The 18,361-nt window shown below is 40.1% G+C and overlaps 2 protein-coding genes across 4 annotated transcripts; both read right to left on the bottom strand.

The window, feature by feature from the left end:
- Positions 1–3,600: 3,600 nt before the first annotated feature.
- On the bottom strand, positions 3,601–6,730 carry LOC103719490 (cytokinin riboside 5'-monophosphate phosphoribohydrolase LOG8-like). Its single transcript, XM_008808761.4, has 7 exons — positions 6,022–6,730; positions 5,656–5,753; positions 5,460–5,490; positions 4,464–4,563; positions 4,266–4,336; positions 4,043–4,186; positions 3,601–3,840 (listed from the first exon to the last, which is right to left on the bottom strand). The coding sequence occupies exons 1-7, from the start codon at positions 6,133–6,135 to the stop codon at positions 3,751–3,753; spliced, it is 648 nt and encodes a 215-aa protein (XP_008806983.2). The 5' UTR covers positions 6,136–6,730; the 3' UTR covers positions 3,601–3,750.
- Positions 6,731–12,479: 5,749 nt separating this feature from the next.
- On the bottom strand, positions 12,480–17,256 carry LOC113463581. 3 transcript variants are annotated; one of them, XR_003388043.2, is made up of 3 exons: positions 15,689–17,256; positions 14,675–14,786; positions 12,480–14,577 (listed from the first exon to the last, which is right to left on the bottom strand). XR_003388043.2 is itself a non-coding variant. In XM_039131239.1 (3 exons), the coding sequence occupies exons 1-3, from the start codon at positions 16,945–16,947 to the stop codon at positions 14,560–14,562; spliced, it is 501 nt and encodes a 166-aa protein (XP_038987167.1). In that variant the 5' UTR covers positions 16,948–17,256; the 3' UTR covers positions 12,480–14,559. The 3 variants fall into 3 exon arrangements, 1 of the variants encoding a protein (XP_038987167.1); XM_039131239.1 differs by having other exon boundaries at positions 16,577–17,256; XR_005513798.1 differs by having other exon boundaries at positions 12,480–14,786.
- Between the last annotated feature and the right edge of the window lie 1,105 nt (positions 17,257–18,361).

Genomic DNA, 18,361 nt, shown 5'->3' on the forward strand with positions numbered 1-18,361 from the left:
ACCTCTGGAAAAATATCGGTGGAAAGCCATCCGGTCCTGGAGCCTTATCCCCCTCGAGGGACCACATCGCCTCCTTAATCTCCCTCTCTGACATCGGTCTGATCAGTGCCGCAGCCTCCTCCTTTGACACCCCAACCACAGGCCTCGGCATCTCTGCCCAACTCCCATCCCCTAACTGCTCCATTCACCTTGCCCTGAAGAAGCTCTCCATAGCCCTCCGAATCATGACAGGGTCCTCCAACAGGTGCCTATCCTCTCCCCTGATGACTCTGATCCTATTCTGGCGTCTCCTGATCACTGCCGTCTGATGGAAAAATCTGGTATTCCGATCTCCCTCCAAAATTCACTGGACCCTCGACTTCTGTCTCCGCAATGTCTCTTACTGTCTAAGAAGAAAATCATGCAATGCCAAATGCGATCTGAGCACCCCCACCTCGTCATCCGATAGTCCTCCCCTATGTGCCTCCTGAGATTGTAACCTAGCAATAGCCTCCTCTACCTCCTCTGTCCTCCTAAAAATATTCCCCACTTCCTTACGGTTCCACCTCCGCTGCCGCCTCCTCGTCAGCTCCAGCCTCCGAGAGACCCGGGGCATTCTAAACCTCCCTCACCATCTTCTAGGACTGTGGATGGCATAGCCAAAACTTCTCAAATCTAAATGGGGAAAGAACTCGGATATGTGCATCAGTACACACCAATAGTGGACTATGGTCCAACGCAATCCTAAGCAGGTGTCTGACGTAACGATTCCGAAAGCACCGAACCCACCCAGCTGTAGCACAAGTCGTGCACAGCTGAGTGTTTTGGCGATCAAGTCGTGCACATTCGGGTCACCTTCAAGTTGTGTTGGATAGGACCAGTAGAGAAGCCCATCATGACCGATGGCAGTAAACGTAGGCATAAAGCTCATAGGATCGTTGGATAATATGCTAATGTAAAGCGAATTTTGTATAATTCTGTCGTCATCACTCATCCGTGCCCGCCCGGCTTGAGGCTCCCGCGGCTACATTTTTCCATCCGACCATCGCTGAACCAATGTGGTCCCAAAAGCATCGAGCCCTGCCTCTCCAATGACCCAGTGGCCAGTAGTACTACATGGGTTCTGCACAAGCCCCTTTATAGGCGCTGGTGGCTAATCTACTTGATGGCCTATGCGTCGGATGATGCGTAGCAAATAGCCATGGAACACTAATCATGGAAGCAACCAGGGTTCTGTGCATGATTTGAATACAAAGATATAATTAATCAGGCATGAAGTTAACTATTGACCCTGGGACAAAGTTGGGCATTTTTCAGCATTCAGGTGTCTTCAATCATTGTGTAGCAGCATGCTGGAATTCTTTAGAGTCCGTAAATCTTGACCGGCTCGACATGTTTAACTCAACCGACCAGTGCATCTACTTCTAATAAATTGACTTGGCAAGCGGCAAGACCGGTTCTCCGCAATTTACTGCACCAGCGCGGCAAGGTCTACCCCATGCGTTCACCACTACATTGGCCTCCACTTATTTCTTTATCCTCCTCAATTTTGCAACAAGCCACCATCCCATCCGTATTATCAATATATGATCTATATACCTACTTTATATCCTAATCCCCATCCCTACATTGTGGGCCAGCTTGCGCTTTCAAAGTACCCTCCAGATTCATCTCTCCACTTGGCTCATCTTATGTTCTTTGACATTTTGTATGAAAAAAACTGGTTCCTGTCTTTTCTCATGCATGACCTTGAATTTAGAAACATAGAAATTATTTCTCCCTGATTCGACAACTTTTGTGTTTCTTCTTGCGGCCTTTATTTAATCGCTCTCAGATAGGAACCAAGCTGAGTAAGTAATCTGCATTTGATAAAGAAAATTCGAAATGAATAGGGGGCTATTTTCTGCATGCATTGCTATGAAGAAAGAGACGTGCATTGCAGGATATGAATTATAAGATTTATAAATCCCATAATAAGTCCAAATCTTGGATTTGTTGGATCATAGGCTCTCCAACTCTACCTAATGATCTTAGATAAGCAGGTAGCGTCAGTTTTGAACCCATATGGAACCACTGTCAAGAGCATGATGTAATAGAAAACCAAGTGGAATTAATTAATGGATTGGAGAAACTGCATGTATGCGCGAAGCCTGTAAGCAAGTCTCGCAAACAAACCGAACTTGGTTCCAGTTTGATCTGGCATGACCTGTTCTGTTCTGAAAAAATTAAGCAACAGCACCGTACAATGTGTAAATTACTACTTGCATGTAAAAGCAATATTTCAGGAAAATATATGACCAAAGTTTTGGCCACTTAGATTTATTATGACCAAAGGTCATGTAACAGAAGAACTAATGGTGCATTGAGTCCTTACGACCTGTTGATGAATGCAAGATGTTGCTGATGAGAAGTGGATAACATTACCAATGATAATGCCGGTCCACAGCAGAGAAGGTGCTGATTATAATGATAGTAACTAGAGATATGATAATATGGAACACCATCACACATCACACTACGATTTGTTTAGGCTGAAAGGAGGCCGTGGTACAATCAAACAAGACCAACATACTCCTACTGATCCCTGTCCCATGATGGAACCAGTCATCGCCGGCCTTTGGATGCCTGAATAGTCCACAGACACACACCTCATGGCTGAGGATATGAAAGGGAATCCCACGTACAGCAACCAGAGACCCTTCACACCTCTTGCTTTCAGAGGTGCAGACCAGGGGGCATCCCAAGGCCCACCAAACCCCTGATAAGAGTTTAGAGCCAACGCCAACTTTAAGCTCCAGATAAGCCCCAAGGCACCTAACAAACAAACAAAAACTTTCTGGACCATCCATTCTCCATCGTATGACTCCATCCCCTGGTGTCTGCTAAAGTTAGGATGGCTATCGGTAGTCTCAAAAGTCTGCAACTTACACCAACAAAGAAGCATAATGATGTGGTTTTTCAACAACATTAAAGATGTTTTTTCTGTGCGCACTTGCAGAATTTTACAGAAAGTCTTCTGAATCTGGAAACTATAGATTTATGGGATCGATGCTGCTGCATGACGAAACATTATCAGCATACAGTGGATTATATGGTCTGCGAGTGATCTCTGATAAGATGCTGTTAAATTCGTAAAAGGTGGATCAGATACATGGAATGATGCACAAGCAAAAGGATTTAATAGGACACTCCACACAGACCTGCATTTTAACCTTTTCCAGAGCATGATGGTCATTTGCCTGCTGATATATTTCATGAAGAGCTGAGAGTGGTTGTTCTCAGATATTCAAAGTCCCAAATTGATATATAAATCTTCACAACTAGAGTCTTTCTTTCTTCAGGCCTACGGAGTAATCCATGGAACTGAAGTGTCAAAATTATCAGTCGGTGTATATAACCTTCAACACACACATTAGATATATAAATGATAAATTTTGCATTAAAGGCAAAACTGAAGCACTGCGTCCTTGCACAATGTTACTTAGAAGATGGGATTCTCTCCCTGAGCATGCAGGTCGGTAGGGATACTACGGCTTATATCAGCTACAGCTGTGCTCAGATCTTGACCACAAAATTGCTGGTAAAAGTTTGTAGACATTCATTCTTCGCATGAAAAAATAATGGAGGCAACGGTAATTTTATTAGGATATTAGATGATAGGAGAAACACGTCCTATAAACAGCGATGCCCATGCATGAGGCTTCTCAGATAATTGTTAAAGAAAGAATCACATTAGAATGGAAATAAATGATATCAAGAAGGATCGAGATGTCATGGTGAACTTGGTGCCTTTGAATAACCTAGGCGTGCAATCTCCCAGCTTTTACGTGGAGCAACCTCTTTGTGCAATGGAGTGTATTCCTGCAACTCAGATGAAAGAACAAAAATCATCAAGAAGAATAAGAAGTGAAACAACTGTTAGGAGTTAGGACTGTAAATATTGCTCCTTGCTGAGGCTATCATAGAAAGAAATGCTGGATAAAGTTGGATTGACACAAAAGGTGAAGTAGGAAAAAATATTACAAATTTATATAATGAAACCTAGAGTGAGAGGGTAGATAACCTCCATTTTTTCTAGCAGTTCTTTTGCAGTTGGAGCAGAAACAACTATGTGTCTAGCAGCTGGCTTTATGAATCCTTCCTTCACACCATTGTCAAATAGTGCAAGCAAGGAATTGTAGTAACCATCAACATTTAACAGCCCAACCTGCACAAATAGGAATTGTATTATCACCTGTATTTTGTTAAGAAATTCAAAGATGTTAATGCAAGAGTTTGAAGTTAACCGGTTTATTATGAATTCCTAGTTGTGACCATGTTATCATCTCCAGCAACTCTTCCATTGTTCCGTATCCACCTTACATATTCCAAAGCAAATGCAGTATTTCATCAGACAGAAGTAAATGCAGTAAATTCTTGAGACGTAACTATTGCTTGCAATTGTTTTCAAGTAAAACTTGACCAAGGAGCTGGTGAGGATTTACCAGGAAGGGCGATGAATGCGTCAGCCTTTTGAGCCATTTCAGCCTTACGCTCATGCATGTCGGTGACAGTTTTTACTTCACCAACAGTTTGGCCAGATATCTGGAAAAAGTTAAATTTCCAGTCTTCAGCGCATTATGAAAGGAATAACAAAGAGGGGAGGGTAGATGGGTAGGAGTCGACGTCAGATTGTGCTTTCCATAAGGTCCATATCCACTTAAAATCATGCATCACATTAAATCTGGGAAATGAATGAAGTTGTCATTCCTTCCATATTCATTTATATATATCAATAATCCAAAAGCCCTTTCATTAGATTGCTTCTCTCAAATACGAAGCTGAAAATTCAATGAAGAGCTGGCAGATTAACTTCCGAGGGATCCTTATATATCAGGAGTCACTTTTTTTTCTTATCAATAATAAGCAAAAGTCGGAGGATAGCTCTGAAAAGTATATGTAAAAGAGTATAAAATTTCAAAACTCACAAAACCAGGAATGCATGGTACTGAATTGAAGATTAACATAGTTTTAAGATCGCATCTAATTAGGTCCAAGCCACCACCTTTATAATATGGACCTCAATAAATCGGAAGGTAGGTACCAAATTCCTAGCATTTATTAGAGTACTACAACTATGATTCCTCTTGGCCTTCCCCACGTTCAATATATCTGAAAGCAGATGAAATCTACCTATGTTTCCACCATACCCGTTACAAATAAACCACTGTGCTGCCTCCATATGGCCTTGCACAAGTTTAAAAACCTCTGATCTAAGAGATCAAAGGTAATCTCTTAACCATAAGACAACGCTTGGAACCAATCCATTTCAAAGTGTATGTGAGACCAAGGAAAAAGATAACTACCGGGGAAAAAGTTAACAACTTGCTGTGCCTATTCTTGTGGCAAAAGATTTACAAAATAGAAAACATGGAGATACAGTACATGGCAGAATGAACAAGAAGGTAAAGAAGAAAAGGATACACAAAACAATTACATACCTCAAGGGGCATGAGAGCTGTAGGAATAACCCTGCACGAATTCATTCCAGTAAATTTTAAACACAAGCAGTTGCATTTATTTATTTACTTTTTCTCCAAAAAACACTAATAAAGGGTTGGAAGAAAGAAAAGAAGCCACAGAATAGCAAAATACAAAGGCAATATCAAAAGGGCAAAGTTCCTGTGTAGTAACTACCCGAGGACATGGCAGCCTCCATCATATACTGTCTGAGAGATCAGCCCCATCAGTCCCGCGCTACCCCCACCATAAACTAAATCAATTCTTCTCTTCACCTGTAATCATCCAAGAAATGCAACAAAACAATTGTAAAGACAAAAGCAAAAACAAAATGCCACTCTATCCATCATCCAAAATCTATACTGCGATCCAGCTTAAAGAAGAAGAAGGAAACCGGATTCACTGCAATCGAAAACCAATACCCAGGTCCTCGTATCCAATTTAATTCACTTCAAGATTAAAGTTTTAAGGTTCTTCAGCTCCCAAATCCAATTTTTTGATCACCCAGATGGAGAAAAGAGAAGGAGCAGCAACGAGGCATACCAGCTCGTGACCCAAATCAATAGCTGCATCGCTGAAGACGGTTCGGTTGCCGGAGTTGCTGCCGCAGAAGACGCAAATCCGCTTGAACTTGCTCGGAGCCACCTCGCCCATCATTGTTCTATCCAACCTCTCCCTTGCTTTCCACTCTTCTCCAAAAGATTGGGATAAAAAAGAGATTTCCCCACGCTCCTCTGTCTCTCTTCTCCAAGAGAACGATACAAAGGAGTGATTTCCCCCCCCCTCAGTTTCTCTTCTCCAAAAGATTGATTTGAGATAAAGGAGAGATTTGTCCCCTCGGTTCCTTTCACTTTCCCAAGAGAATGAGGTGAAGGAGAAATTTTTCCCTCGGTCCCTCTCTTTTCTCCAAAAGATCGAGATAAAGAAGAGATTTTTCCCCCTCGGTTCCTCGGTCAAAACTTCACGTAGAGAATGGATTTTTAGACGGAGAAAGAGCGAATCCAAATCGATACGCTCTTTTGTTGCTCGAATCCGACCAGTATCTGGAATCCTAACGTCCTCCCTTCCCTCTCTGATCTAAACAAACTTTAGTAGAAGACCAACATCTCTTTTTATCTCCCAATCTCTGTCTTCTTTTATTTATTATTCCTTCTGTCTTTTCCCTTTCCTCAGGCAAACTTCTCGAAGGAGACACCCACCGAAAGGAGGAAAGCTCTCTTACGCTGCCTCTCTCCTTCTCTCTCTAAGCCATGACACCCGCCTATATTTATTGATCCAGTGTTGGTTTTAATTGATGTCATTTGCCACCCCCCATGGACCACAGCTTTGTGATGTGATTCCTACCGTTGGATATGAATGGTCGCCTCTCGGATTCGTTGGCCCTTAGGTTGCGACCTTGGAGGTTAGGACTGAGCTAAGCCCACATCAATCTAGTAGTTTGAAACATCCCTGGAGGTGGTTAAATTAGTTTGCTTGGAGAGACCCCGCTGTGCCCCAATCCTAATGACCCTTTGGGGTCTTTGTTTCTGCTGACCTGTTGATAACTAAGGAGCCCACATTAGAGGTCTTGCAGATTCTGCTAAGAAAATAATTTTGCTCAAAACTTAAGCAAACTGCAACGCTTGATGAATAGTTAATACCTAACTCGCTCAAGAACCTAGATTAAGCCCCAAGTAATCCACATTCAGAATGAGAGACTCCTAATGACCCTTTGGGGTCTTTGTTACTGCTGAACTGTTGACAACTAAGGAGCCCACATTAGAGATCTTGCAGATTCTGATAAGAAAATAATTTTGCTCAAAACTTAAGCAAACTGCGTCGCTTAAGGAATAGTTAATACCTAACTTGATCAAGAAACTAGATTGAGACCCAAGTAATCCACGTTTAGAATGAGGGGTCACGACAACAATGGAAGGACTAAGAGCAATGGTAGTGTCTTCTTCTATGGAAAACTTTCGTCGGTGGCGATTAGGTTAGCCATCGAATTTTTTTCGCATGAGTTTTATAGCATTTCTTTTGTAACTAACAATTATTAGAAGATCTAGGCATACATGAATAGGACTATTGTTGACTCCGGGCATCATATTTAATTTTTCTGGTGATGTGGTTAACAATTTTTAGGCTATTTGTGTGCATCAGGTCTTATTTGCATGTTAGCTTTTAGATTGCCATGTGGTCTGGGTCAGTGCTCTATAAGAACACCACCTTGTCGGCATAAACCAGACATGCAACATGGCCATCAAGTTATTAACCCTATTAGCAAAACATTCAAAATGAAAAGTTTGTAAACCAACTGCAAAATTATTATGCTGGAACTCTGTAACAACTCAAGACCTTATCCAAAATGGCTAGCCGGAAGATATTATTTGGATTTCTTGATTCTATATAAGTATTCAAGATCTATACAGCGAATAACCAATATGGGACGAAACACATGCCCGCACGGGTCCTTACATACTCCTTCCGTTCAAGCCCTGACATCCTCGTCAGGCTAAGGGTTCAATTTTATTCAAATCTAATTACAAACACGACGATCAGTCCGTGGTCAGCTCCAATTGATCTATGTTGCAGTGTCTCCTAGTCTACATAGGTTATGGGCTAGGTCCGCTCTGATACTATTTAAACAACTCAGGACCTCACCCAAAATGACTAATCAGAAGATATTATTTGGATTCCTTGATCCTTAAGATACATCCAGCGAATAACTAATGTGAGATTAAACACACGCCCGCATAGGTTCTTACAAACTCAACATGGAAATGAGTAATTACATGCTACACAATAGCACTTGTAGGGTAGAACCCTTCCCTCTTGCTCTCACAATGCTGAGAAGGCAGCAGAGAAGAAAGAGGAGGAGAGCGTTTTTTTGCATAAGCCTCTAGCTGCTGAAAGGAGGGGAGTTTAGGGGATGTTAACTTTGTCCACAACGATCACAATATGGTTTATTACAGAAAGAAACCTACGTAAATCATGAGACATAAGAAGAGCAAATCCCTAATCCCATCTTATATGGAGGTTCGCTTTACCCGTGCTCATCCTGAATGATAACAGAATGTAGCGGTTAGCAATTGTTTATAGTTGGTATTTTCAGCAGCCTGAAGTGATCAATTATTCGAAAACTAAATCATGAAAAAGTAGAAGGTAAATGGAGAAGGAGATGTACAACAAAAAAACCAAGTTCGTAACTGTTCTCATAAGATGCTCACAGTGGTGTTTCGGAAACTCTGAAGATTATCAGAGAGAGAGAGAGAGAGAGAGAGAGAGAGAGAAAGGGGGGGAAAAGCAAAAGAAGGTAAAAAGAATCAACTAATAGAAAGTGTTCGAGTGCAGAAGAGCGTGCCAAAATTATCGTCATCAAATAGTATTGATGTGGCCATCAACCGGGAGGTGACATGTGGCGCAACATGAACTTAGTTTGTATCCGGATTCAAATTCTTGGGCTGAAAGGTAAGAAAGGCTAAGATATCTGTCCATCAAATCAAGGACTCTAGAGCCTAGGTCGAGAGGAAGAAGGACTATTTGTCTATAGAAGAGGGCCCAAATACCAGGTACAGAGGACAGATAGTATTTTCTCTTTTATACTCTCCTTATTTTCTCAGATCTTCTCGCTTATTCCTCTGTTGGTCCGTAGAACTTTTTCTTAAGCATCAGACGATCGTGCTGGAACCAATCTGACGAGCCTTTCTCTTTTCTTTTCTGTGTAGAGCAACAACACAGCAACAACACACAATGAACCGTGGTCTCACCAGAGTGCTGACTGACTAAGAGCCTTTCGACCATCAGATCAGATTTTGGCAGCAACAAGTATCTTTCAGAATAGGGTTTACTGCAACTTCTGACTTAAGCACTCGACGGTCATGGCGGAACCAATCCGACGAGCCTTTCTTTTTTTATGTATCGAGCAACGACATGCTATGAACCGCTGTCTCACCAGAGTGCCAACCAACTAGAAACTTTTCAACCATCAAATCAGATTTTGGCAGCAACAAGTACTTTTCAGAATATTGTTTACCACAACTTCTGACTTAAGCATCGGATGGTCATGCTGGAACTAATCCGTCAAACCTTTCTTTATTTTTTGTGTGTAGAGCAACAATACCTTATGAACTTTGTCTCGCTAGAGTGCCGACCAACTAAGAGCCTTTCAACCATCAGATCAGATTTTGGCAGCAACAAGTGCCTCTCAGAATATGGTTTACTGTAACTTGACCAACTTTAAAATTAAGGCAGACTGCTCGTCGAGACTGCTCTTTTTCTAAAAATATATAATAATTAAAGTGCCGACTTTGGTACTGCACAAGGAAGGGTCACTTTCTGTAATACTGTTGCACAGGCCATTTTGGTGAGATCCAAAATAAATATGTAAGAAGAATTCACAAAGACAAGTCATATGTGCTACTGAGTTTAGGTAGTTTGTCGCTTACTCGAGATGTAAAGACTCCTGGAGCACTCCACCAGGATTGGACAAATCGCCATAATAACCCACTTAAATACTTAATACTCAGTGCAGAGTGGTCCTCCAATTCGTAGAAGCCATAATGAAATTTTACAGAATCCTTGCAGAAGATAAGGGTTGCATGTCCCCCTTGTAAGATTTCAGAGTTCATGGATTTCATTTGCTGGCTTTTGAATGCTTACTTTCAACAAGCTCTCACATGCAAGGACCTGTGATTAAATATATAAGACTAAAGGCAGTCTGAGAAAGTTCAAGGTAGCTATCTGTCTCCAAGAATCAATTGTGTCATGAATACATCGTGGTCCAATTTACGTCAGAAAAGATACGTTGTGGCCCAGTGCCTGATTCAATTCCAAAACTAACTGAAGACTCGTACGTATACCTTATGAAAGCCCCCAGTTATTAATATGGATGAGACAAGCTTCTCTGTAGTGCTACAATACCACTGCAATAGACATTCTCAAATACCATCATAATAGGAAAAGGAAAGAACAAGGAATAAGAGTTCCAATTGTATGAAATTCTAATGTATCAAGACTAAATTGAACATTTGATGAATGGCGCTAACAGCACTCTGCCTCTGGTTCTCCAAATTCAAAAACAATAACAAATTCTCAAGGAATAAAACTTTCAAGTACATACTTCAAATATGTGTGATGAGAAATATAGTTGTTCGGAATATTACATGAAGATCTCAATTAAAATGCATGCAGAAGATTCTTTACTTTGACCGGCTTCGGACATTCAGGCAGTGGGAACAAACTGCCTTAACAGCATCATATTAATACCTACTAGAGGACAGACATGCAACTCATATACAAAGTTTGCTGCTTTGGTAGCGAACTCCATACCGGTACCATCCTATTATAGTGTTGGTATGCAGTACGGTACGAGACTGCATACCGGTTCGATACTGATACGGTATGGCACATCCGACATGGTATGGTACCGACGGATACGACAAACCTTAACTGCTACTTACAAATTTTTGTCAGTTGCACCTAGATAATCATCATAATCATAATATACATTAAGTAGTGCTAAAACCATTGTTATCATAAATTCGTTTATCAGATTTTAGTTACTGTGCTTCTCTACCTTATCTACTCTTCAGATAAGTCAATAACTATATTCACCTGCCTCATCATAATGATCAATTAAACTATGTTCAACTTGGACAAAATTTGAGTCATAACAAGTTTTCAATACTTTAAATACCAAGTTATGCAAATTTCCAATTTCTTTTTTTCAGTAGTGTAAAGATCGAGCTGATTCTCAGGCAGATAAGTAACCTTTAAAATGTGATTCTTTGTTAAGCAAGAGGACATGCCTCTTTAGCTGCATGAGTTTCTATGAAACTCTGTGATCTTTCAAGATCTGATTTTGCTGAAAAGTAATAACAATTGATTCGGTTAATCTGAAGTAACTTCAACAACCTTAAAATGTATTCACTGCTAATATAATAGTACTCTGTACCCCATGCGTAGGATTTCCTGTCTGCTATCTCACTTACACTATTTGAATTTGTACTCTGTACCCCATGCTTAGGATTTCCTGTCTGCTAGCTCACTTACACTTGAATTTGTACTCTGTACCCCATGCTTAAGATTTCCTGTCTGCTAGCTCACTTACACTATTGGAATTTGTAATAGTTACCCTCTTATAATCGTCAATAAATTAATGAGGAAGCAGACCAAGATATCAGGAAAAAAAATTGCTCCATTTTATTGCTTAAAAGAAAGTGCTCATTGTCCATCCAGTAATATACTACACCCTTGCAAGGACACTAGAACATCAGAATAAGTTATCTACTTCTATAAAAAAAATGTGTTACAGGAGTTCTTGAACTTATCTTAAATAATCACTAACTTATTGAAAGCCATTGATGGTATATATCTATGTACGTATACATACACATTTTGCCTTTATAGAAACACTCTACAAAGAACCTATTTGAGCTCAGGTCATCTCAATTCATTTGATCTGTTCCCTTCTGATAGCAACACAAATTCTGACAGAGAAGGTAGATATTTCTTGATTTGTAGCAGAATGATAACTCTTATTATGCTGTTGCGGGTAGTCCAGAATAGAATCATGCTCGTTGTAGAAGGATTCTACGTTCATGCTCATCTCGACGTAGATGATTCTGGAACTAAATGTCACACCACTTTAAAGACAAGCATACTCTTCAAAAACAACCATTAGGCATGTTGTGGGTAGTCCAGAATAAAACCGTGCTCATTCTAATAAATGCACACAATAGGCTCACCTTGATCTTACTAGATAGAGTAAGTTATCACAACAAACTCAAATCATATGCATAGTTCAATGAAAACTCAGGAATCAGCAAGTCTGAATGCAACCATATGCATGGACACCCAATAAATCAAGCAATTAAAGATTTATATGAGAGAGATTCACAATAATTGGTAAAATGATGTGTTCATAAGATATATTAGCAATTTAGTGAAACCACATTTACTGACTGGTGAGCAGAATATTTGAAAAGGAAAAAAGAAAAACCGTCTATGCTACAAAAGCCATATAAGTAAAAATCAGCAAAGATCTCTGGATACATTATATAAATAATGACACAACAACAAGATGTCGGGCACCAAAAATAGATACCAAGAACACATGACCTCAAAGTTCCAAGAGACCAAGCAGAGACATGAAACACTCAGCACAAAGAAGCTGATCTCTAAACATAGAAATTATTCTCCGTGTCCATTCTTCTTGTCATGCTCTTCCCCTTCCAAGACCTAGCTTTTCATGTGTTAAAAGATGAAACTGAGTCCGAACCAGCATTACTCTTTGAGTCTATGGTAGAGAAAGCCACCCTAATATAATACTGAAGATCCCTTGGTATTGTCTCTGTGCAGGTATTCTATGAGTATTGCTGACTTTCTGTTTTGCCTTGATCGGCTCTGTCAATTTCACATAGTTGGGTGATGCAACACGCATGAGCCCAAGCATGGGGCGTGCATGGAGTTTGGGTCCTCTCTTGGGCGTGCCCAAGCTACATTGGGTCCATGAGTCCAAACGTCAAGCTACATTGGGTCCATGAGTTCAAACGCCAAGCTACATTGAGTCCATGAGTCCAATCATCAAGATACATTGAGTCCATGAGTCCAGTCGTCAAGATGCATTGAGTCCATGAGTCCAATCGTCAAGTACATTGAGTCCATGAGTTGTTTGAAGAGTTCTAGTTGATTTGGGAGTCTTAGTTGATTTTTAGTTGATTGTGTCAGATGATTGAATTGTTTTGACAGAGTCCTTGATTGTTTTGCTTAGTCGTTTGCTTGTCCTTTTGTTTAAAATTCAGGTGTGTGTGAAGACTCATTCAAGGCATGCGTGAAGCTCCTTCATGGGCGTGTGCAAGCTAAGAGTCCTTCTGTTTTACTTTGTTTGAGACTCTCTCAAAGATTAGTGTTATCCAAAGCAAAAAAAAAAGATTAGTGTTATCGAGTACTTATATAAAGAAATTTGAATTATTTCAAACTTCTAATTTCCAGCGGATAGGAGCTGGTTGTTTGGTTTGTCTCCAACCTCCTCACACTATATAGAGAGATGGTGTATGAAGTTTTAAGAAAGATTAGAGTTGAAAATTTCTGAGTGATTCTCTTATTTTCCTTGGAGTGCGACACTCCCTTTTTTCCTTGGTGAGATGCCAACCTTTGGGAAGAGTTCGAGTGAAGTGGGACTCTTCACCCATTCTCACACCCAACCCTTTGAAGAGTTTGAGTGGAAGTGAGACTCTTCCACCCATCCTCTTAGTTATCCTAGTCTTCCCATGCCACCTTATTTGAGAGTCCTAGTGAAGTAGGACTCTTCCCATTCCTCACAGCATCCTACTATTTCCTCATTCCCGTGTCCACATTCCCTTCCCACGCCACATATTAGAGAGTTTGAGTCCCATTAGGACTCTTCAATCTAGCCACGCCTCATCTAGTTTAGTCAAGCCACATCAATCCTAATTGCAACCCAATCTAATTAAGCCACACCCAATCCACATTCGGCCACACCCAATCTAGCACACCATCACAACACCTCCCTCATTCTCTCACGTTCAGCATCCCCTTCCCTTCCATCCACATACACATCCAAAGACAGAAAAAGGAAGAAGAGAAAAGAAAAAAAAAAGAGTGCCACGCCATTCACCATCCTTCATCCTTCTCCATCCCATCCGCTGCACCAAAATTTGGGCCTACTTTTACCACTCTCCATTCTTTCTGACACTAAAAGGGCAGTTCCAGCTATCAGGGTATACTTACAGATGGAAGATGATGGAAGAGAACTCTCATCATACTGGAATTCAGAAGAGGAGGCAGATTTTGAGCTTCACAATGGTTGTTAAGCACTGATGGAGGAATCACTGAAACCCTTGTAGTGACATCATTTTTTCTGATTTTTACCAAGCTAGAATCTGAATACTCTGAACATGCTCCACAGGATTTTTCACAGCTTTAGGACATCTGGCCTCAGAAGGATCAGTCTGAGCTTGTTCCTTTGCCTATTCTCCCAAGGCTTAGCTGCCATCGACCATGCTAACCAGCTCCAACCCAAGTTGCTCTTATCGACCTCATGAAGCTTGAGAGAGGTCACAGATGAGTTAGACCTTGCATTCAAGTTGGCCTCCATTGCTGAGAGAAATAGTCAAAATAAGGGTTCCAGCCAGTCTAAATGGAATGGTTAAGACAATAATGCTATGAACTGTAGATCAAATTTTTGATAACTTACCTGCTGAGAAAAAGAATAAGCAATAGCTCGTTCTCTCTTTGTAGCTCTCTCTTGCCTCAGCTGTAACTTTGCCCTAACTTCATCCAGTGTGCCTTGATTATCATCATCCTTCCTGAATAACCAAAAGATATTGAGATCCACGATTTTGTAATGCATTTAACAAGATCCAAGTGAGTAACAATTAGAAGACTGTGTAAAAATTAGCAGAGATTGGGTCCATTATCATTCACTCTTTCAATGATGGAGTGCAACAATACTCAAGTCTGTCAGTGCACAACCATGTAATTATTTCTATAAGGATCAAATTTCTATATACCAACCTCAACTTTGCAGAGCCACAGCTATTGGTGATGCAAAGCATAAAATTTCTACCAGCATCATACCATTTTTTGAAACAGATAGTAAATTAGAATTCTCAGAATCAATCCAAATTGAGTTAAAACTTTATGAATGAATGCACTATGCACACAAAAATTTTGGTTTGGGATGCAGAGCTCAAGTCAAATGCAAAATTCAGATTCCTTTATTACAAACTCAGCACAGCAGACTAGAAGATGCAGAAATCTAGAGTGGAAGGTGAATTATGGTCAGGCTAAGTTCTGATTTCAAAATAAAGGTTGTGACTGCTAAGAAGCACTGTCTTCTCATTGTCCTTCAGATGTTCAAGTTTTCAGTTTCTACCACTAATATTTGATCGATGTAATCTAGAGAATAAATCATATAGTATTGCAATTATTCAAAAACCATTTCTTATTTTAATTAGTAGATGTTAGATCTCACCCTTGTGCTATTTGTCGGCAAAGTTCTCAACAGTTTCCATCTATCTCCTTACTTTCGTTAAAATCACAAATTTTTGCATCCATGATTAAAGTACAAGTACTACCAATTCGGTGCCAGCATGGAAAATCGAAAAACAAATGATGAAAAGAGAAATGTAATTGCAAGATGACATGAAAAGAATGCTGCAATTAAAAGGTAAATAGGGAGGGCTAAGGGTGAATGAAAAAGGTATACATTCTTTCCATTTGGTTGCGATGGCTCTCAAGCATCTTCTGCACACCCCGGTCCTCAGCAGACAACCGCACATGCCATGCGCAGATGTAGGCCTGCACTCAGACAAAAGCCTGCATACGAGTACCCAAGATCTACCTGTGCATAGCCGATGTGGGACTAAACACACATCCGCACGGATCCTCACACTACTACCTCCTGCTTCCTCACCTGGCAACCTCTCACCAGTGCTTGAAGCCTTACAACTCCTTTCCTTTCAAAGCTCTTAGAGCTCTTCTAGCCTACAGGTTCGAAGTTTAAAGAAAGAGAAGTGGAGGTGGGGGTGTGAATGAAGGGCAAGGATAGCATACTAAATTTTAACCTCAAGCTACAAATCTAAAGGACAAATATTGAAGGAAAAAGAAACAGAGAAATCTTCATGTTCTGTCAGGAAACAGCAAGCAGGTGTGAAAAATGAGGACTAAAACCATTTTTGTTAAATTCAGAAGAAAAAGTTTTTTCACAAATATGGCGAATATAAAGAAGAAACGGAAAAAGATAATACTTGGATATACAGCCGTTTTTATCAAATACATAGAATAAAAGCACAAAAGAAATTGTTTCAAGTTATATGACAAACACAGACAGCGCAATTAAATCAAAAGGAAAAAAAAGAAATTCTCGTCTAAATAGACTTGAGGTTTATTCACCGAAAAGGAGGAGAAGAGGAAGAAGTAGAAGAAGATAAGCCTCGGGTAAAATGTCGTCCGGATCAACTACATATTAATGAGCAAAAAAGAAAAAAAATAGATGAGGAAATAGAGGCATCACAAAGGCTCAATCAAGCATATGTAAGTAAGAAGAATCAAAGTAGACAGCCATAATACCAAGAATCCACCCCCGCCTCACTACCTCGAAATCCTTTGGCAGCGCCCGGACGACCGTCGCCACCGCGGCACTGAAGGCATCGGCCGATGGGGAAGCGTCGGAAGCCTCCGACGCCTACCGGTGGCTTCTACTCCTCGACCCTGAGGGGCTCCTCCATAGCTTCCGCTTCCTACTCTTTCTACTCCCACCACCACCATCCACCTTGAAATGCATGCAATCCAGTTCCACAAGCGCAAACCACGAAGCCATTCAAGATTGGGAATTGGGTCGAGGAATGGATTGGAGTAATTACTTGGTCGTCCTGTTTCCACTTCCCGGAGCCGCCCATGTCTCCGGCCACCGGCGTCGACACCTTGGGCCTTCTCAGACCAAGATGAAACAAAGATATCCCACATTCACAACCCTTAACTAAAAAATCGTCCAACCTTTCTTCATTTGTCCCACTAAAATTAATACTTGTTTGAGTTTTGTCCATCAATTACATGATATTTCTTGTCCCACAGGCCACAGATCCTACCTTATTTCAAGGGCCAACCTGGAATTAAAATCCACGCCAACTAAGTTCAGCCTTCAAAGATCTTTTTTGCGGGGGAGGAGCAGAAGGCAGCCGAGCACCTATCACTAAGCGCTGCGGGAGTGTTATGCTGATCAAGTATGTCCTTCAGCCATTGATTGGATTGCTTCGTATGCTTATCATTCTGAAAATTTTTTTTAAACTCAGCAGCCCTTTGTTCTTTTTACTTTAAATAATCTTCTTGCTAGTGATGTAGTTGGCTATGCTAGTGATGTAGTTGGCTATGCTCATAGAGGAACAGTATAAACATCCGATATACCAAAAAAAAAAAGAAAGCTAATAATATGCTTAAAATACGTTCAACAAAATACACACTAAATTCTAAGCCTATGTTCATGCCTAAAGCGGTTCGATCAAATGACTTCACTAGAATCCAATCTCGTTCTCCTCAACCTCCATGATAGCTGGATTGTTTCAAAGGAATGAACATGAGATGCGTGTGCAACATCATATTGAGGTAATAAGATTCGTGATTCTTTTTTCTTTTCTTTGAGAAAAAAAAAACATCTTGAGAATAACTTAAATTATATGGTTCTATTTTCAAATTTTTTGGCTTGCTTCTATGGAATTAAGATCGAAAAAAATAAAAAAGTCAGTCATGAGCAACCATAGATGAAGAATTACTTGAAAGCATAAGAATTAGCAATTCTTATTAGAAATTGAATGAATTCGATCTTAGATATACGTTAGAAAGATATCCAAAAAAAAAAAATATACGGTTCTCCTTTTTTTTATCATTCAAGAGCCATCAAAAATAAAAATTTTATGCACGGTTTTCAATGAGAAAGAAAAAAAAAGAAGAATTCTCTTTTTTTGATGCATAGCATAGATGATATCTTGAATTTATCGGAAGGAATACACCCTTGCTATTTTCCTTAATAAAATATACCATGATGCAACTGTATCTCTAGATTAAAAAAGATGTTGGGATGAGCCATTTTTGGAGGTTAAGTCCTTTCTTTGGAAATATAGCCATTTTTACCACTCCATAGGATTGAATTCGAAACCTCCCCTAAGGAAACAAGGATACTAGATAGTTGAGCAAACAACCATTGTCCTCTTTTCCTATATTGTTTAAATGTGGAATATTAAAAATATCTTAAATATGTTGAGAACTTCTTAGCTACAAATTAAGCTTTCTTATTAATATATAATAAATGGTTGGACTACACTAATTAACGGGTTTGAAATTTCAAGTCATATCAATGAATCGGACTCAATCCAGTCTTGCATCT

This window comes from Phoenix dactylifera, chromosome 11 (genome assembly GCF_009389715.1).
Source record: "Phoenix dactylifera cultivar Barhee BC4 chromosome 11, palm_55x_up_171113_PBpolish2nd_filt_p, whole genome shotgun sequence".
In the NCBI taxonomy this organism is placed as follows: Eukaryota; Viridiplantae; Streptophyta; class Magnoliopsida; order Arecales; family Arecaceae; genus Phoenix; species Phoenix dactylifera.

Excerpts from the sequence above, each read along its gene's own strand:
- LOC103719490 (XM_008808761.4), bottom strand. The coding sequence starts at position 6,135 with ATGATGGGCGAGGTGGCTCCGAGCAAGTTCAAGCGGATTTGCGTCTTC. Across the intron at positions 4,187-4,265 it reads TAGGAATTCATAATAAACCG|GTTGGGCTGTTAAATGTTGA; the intron begins GTTAACTTCAAA and ends CTATTTGTGCAG. Across the intron at positions 3,841-4,042 it reads AACTGCTAGAAAAAATGGAG|GAATACACTCCATTGCACAA; the intron begins GTTATCTACCCT and ends TCTGAGTTGCAG.
- LOC113463581 (XM_039131239.1), bottom strand. The coding sequence starts at position 16,947 with ATGTGGGATATCTTTGTTTCATCTTGGTCTGAGAAGGCCCAAGGTGTC. Across the intron at positions 14,787-16,576 it reads CGCTGCCAAAGGATTTCGAG|GAAGGATGATGATAATCAAG; the intron begins GTAGTGAGGCGG and ends TTGGTTATTCAG.